Source organism: Austrofundulus limnaeus, unplaced genomic scaffold (assembly GCF_001266775.1).
Source record: "Austrofundulus limnaeus strain Quisiro unplaced genomic scaffold, Austrofundulus_limnaeus-1.0 Scaffold50, whole genome shotgun sequence".
In the NCBI taxonomy this organism is placed as follows: domain Eukaryota; kingdom Metazoa; phylum Chordata; class Actinopteri; order Cyprinodontiformes; family Rivulidae; genus Austrofundulus; species Austrofundulus limnaeus.
The window spans coordinates 1,383,335-1,387,403 of NW_013952452.1; the positions used below are offsets into that span (position 1 = coordinate 1,383,335).

General features: G+C 39.6%; 1 protein-coding gene across 1 annotated transcript in view; it reads right to left on the reverse strand.

The window, feature by feature from the left end:
* mtmr6 (myotubularin related protein 6) overlaps nt 1-4,069 on the reverse strand; it is a gene marked incomplete in the record, with an annotated part of 21,204 nt that overhangs the window by 8,189 nt on the left and 8,946 nt on the right. The window contains 5 exon segments of the mRNA XM_014008476.1: nt 91-223; nt 360-494; nt 921-1,049; nt 3,091-3,248; nt 3,419-3,581. Of these exon segments, the coding sequence (XP_013863930.1) occupies nt 91-223; nt 360-494; nt 921-1,049; nt 3,091-3,248; nt 3,419-3,581 (718 nt within the window).

Genomic DNA, 4,069 nt, shown 5'->3' on the forward strand with positions numbered 1-4,069 from the left:
TGTGTGTGTGTGTGTGTGTGTGTGTGTGTGTGTGTGTGTGTGTGTGTGTGTGTGTGTGTGTGTGTGTGTGTGCAGTAACAACTGTTCAACCTTCAAGCAGCTTCTGCAGGCTAGTCCTCATGACGTGGATATTTTCAATCCCAACAAACTGAAAGCGGATGTTGGAGTAGTTGTCCTCGTTCTCGTAGCCTTTGCCTGCTGCTCGGTTAGCCAGCGCGTTCAGCTGCAGAAAAAAGAAAGATTAAATTTTTTTTAAATCGCTACATTTACTTAAGTTATAACTGACAATTATTGGTATAAGAAAATACAAAAAAAACAAAAACAAAACAGCAGTCCTGAACATATGGCATGTGTTTTACCTTCGGCCTTGTGTCCATGACGTAAACAAATCGGCTGTTGTGGTTGGCCTTGCTGATGGCCTGCAGCATGCTCTCGTCTTCCAGGCACCGGGCGCTGAACCCAGACAGAGGCTGACTGCAGCGACACACTGCCGCCTGTCACACAACACACACATCGGATCAACTTTAGCTCTTTTTTTTTTTTTTACAATCAAACTTAAAGGAAATTAAAGGATCATTACGTAGGGCAGAGAGTACAGGTGGGACTCCTGAAACCACATTAACTGCATGTTTTAGAAAATTAAGGTTAATGTTGTCTCCTCCAGTCTGCCATTTTGTTACCAAACAATGTTGAGTTGAACATTCCCGTCCAATTTTTCATCCAAATGTCACTCATAGTTTGCCTTTTTTTAACTTTTTGTATCCATTCACTACAGTAAAAAACTACGACAAGAAACCTCAATAACTTCCTTTAAAAGTAGATTTATTCTTCTCAAAAACTCAGTTTCACTATATCTATTTTATAGTATGACATCATTAAAAATGGTGAAAGCAGACAGTACTCTCTAGTTCTTAAAGTACCTTCTTCTCTTGGTAGAAATATGTGAGCACTGGGAAGCGTCCTTTGCTTCTGAACTTGGAGCTCCCAACGATGATAGGCTTACTGGCTGTGATGGGGACGTACAGGTCACGTGGATATGTCTCACACACCTGGAAAGAGACATTTAAAAAGATAAAAAGGAAATGTGTGAGCATCACCAAACACAACAGGTTATGTTATGTTTTTAGGTGCGTATCATCAGAATGATTCGGTCGAGGTACGGAACATAAGGCAGGGTTATTCAACTGGTGGCCTTGCGGGCCGGATGTGACCCAAGGGTGGCTTCCATCTGGCCCGCTAATGAGCCCCTCCATTTTATAAAATTTCATTTCTTTGTATTTTCTGTTTTCTTTTTAATATAGAAATAGATTTCAAATCATTTGTAAATTTAAAATGTACGTTTCAAGGCAGCAAAATAAATGTAAATAGGTAAAAGCTAATACTTGTTACATGCTGCAGTGTTTCACCTACCATTACTGGGCACACACACACAGGTTTGTATTTCTATCCTTATTAGGACCGTTCATTGACGTCCATTCATTTCCAGTAATTTCTACAGCCTAACCCTGACCACCAACCCTAAGGCTAACCTCACAGGTACATAACTGACCCTAAAACTGACCTAAACTCAGTTCACACCTTGGCCCACATAAATCCACCATTTGTTTCCTCCTCCTCTCAGGCCAAAAGTATAAAAACCCTCCAGTTTTTTATGACTGAGGCTCATATTTATATGTTGAGCAGCGAAAAGGTTCAGAACGAAAAAAAAAGAGGCGAGCAGCTGGTCTGACTCAGTAGAGGAGGAGGGCGGAGGGGGGCTGCTTCAGAACAGTTTACTTGGTCAAAAAATGCTTTAGTCAGACAAAACCAAAAACAAGGAAGCAAAAAGTAAAGAATTAGAGAAAAATTATAAATGTAAATAATTTCTAATTATAATAAATTAATAATAGTTTTACATCTAAAAATCACATTTTATTCTTTTAATCTATTTTCCTCATTCAGCAACCTATTAAATTTCTGTTATGTTTCATGTATGAGAAATACACATTTTTTTCAGTCAGTATTTAACACAGTTGGCAAAATAAATTGTTAAAATATTTATGATGTGCTTCTGTTTTTTAGATTATAAAAAAATCCTTCATTTTATGAAAAGACCCTCTTGATTCAAGAAAAAAAACTGTTTTTTAAGAAAATGGCTGCTTATCAATTAATTGTTGGTCAATGCATAAGATAAATCAACTTCAAATTAATTAATTAATCAATGACTTGCATCCCTGATTTATACATGAATGAAATTAATTTATATCTACTCATATTCATGTAATTAAGCATTTCAGTTGCAGCCCTAGTGTGTATACCGGAAATGGTCCTAAACAGGTAACAAAAACAAGTACACACACACACACACACCCCAGATGTCAGGCCCCCCGAGCAGTGGGCTCTGAGAAAGCCCAGCCCTCGGAGCGATTTAGTTGAGCAGCCCTGACACAAGGCTTGTTTTAATGTCACTTAGATAGTGGGAGCTAAAAAAAGTGAAGCCTTATCGCCCTCTCCTGGATCTCCTTGCTCACTGTTTTCATAGTGTCTGCCATGATAAGTGATTTATTCAAAAATAATTCCTAACAGATTTTAAACACAGGAGCCCAGGAAGCACATTCAGCAACATGACTGTTGAGTAAGCAACAGCAAAGCATATTAAACTGTTCGTAGTCGGTACATTGGCAGCACCGCAAAGCTTCACAGCAAAGTAAACATGTGACTTAGGGAGAGTCCCAAGTCCATTGTTTTTTTGAGGAAGGTGGAGTTTGTAACACACAGAAATGATGCCAAAGTTCAAAAAGTGACGATTAAACTGTCATGTCTGTTTTTTGTATGAGTATYACTAACTGGATTTTTTAAATTGCCTTCTTCTATTTTAAAATGAATTTACTAAACTGCTACCTTACACCTGTTCACTTGCCGCAGCCTCTTATTTACTTTTTATGTCGGAAAAAAAGGGAATTTCTAGGTAATCTTGCCTGAAAATTGTGACAATTCGGACTGTATTTAAGCAGAGTTTACAACTGCAATAATAAATTTACATGAAGTGGACTTCAGGTTTGACTTCAGTTTGTGGCGTCTCAAATCAAGAACAATGAAATTTTTATCTACCTTGTAGTCTCTGTTGACATCAGTGTGCTGCCACTGGTCATTGGGGACACCCATCCTTTCAAACTCTGCTCCCAGGTCGATGAGCTGCCATCCCTCCTCCCGCTGCTGGTCATTCTGTTTGGGGTTGTAGGAGAACGCGTAGAGCTCCTCATAGGACACTAAAGTGAGACAAAAACCCAAGGGAAATGCCTCAAAATTACTGACAAAAACAAATATGACATTTACGTAGAAGAAGTGGATGGGCCGTGCAAGATCGCACTCGACTTAATGAGCAACAGACAAACACACACGCACAGACACACACAAACGTGCAGACAGTGGCGAGCACCTGGCCGTAAAAGACGCAGCAGTGAGCTGTAGATGTCGTGGCAGTCTCGTTCCCTCTGCAGCACAAAATGAACCACTCTGAAGTTGCGGCAGTGAATGAGCAGCGGGCAGCCCGTGGTGGTCAGACTTAGCTTCTCCACGGAGGCTATATGGTGGTGCAAAACCTGCAGGAAAAACAAAACAAAACAAAARCAAGACAGTTATTATTATAGGGGATGGTTACAAAGTGTACTATAAAAAAGTGTACTTTGAACACATTATTTGCATGCGCACACACAGACACTTTACTGTAACAAAAACTCATAATAAGAGGTGTAAGATATCTCACTACTTTTGAAAGGTTGCACTTGAATCTTTGAACTTCTACCAAAAGACCAGGGGTTGGATTTATAAAACTGGCGTGTGCACAATTTGAGCCCAGAAACTTGCGTACGCCACTTTTCAGGACAAGGTTGTGATTTATAAAATCCAAACTTGACGTGAAAATGTGCGGTGCCTCAGCCAGCTCTGACCCATGCGTACGCTCATTTTGGAGACGTGAAACTGCGACACAGATGATGAAGTGAGGAGTTAGAGCCACACTGTGTAATGATCACTGTCAGAKATTTAATTTACCTTCAGAATCAAGACTTAGATTTTTAATCAACTTTAT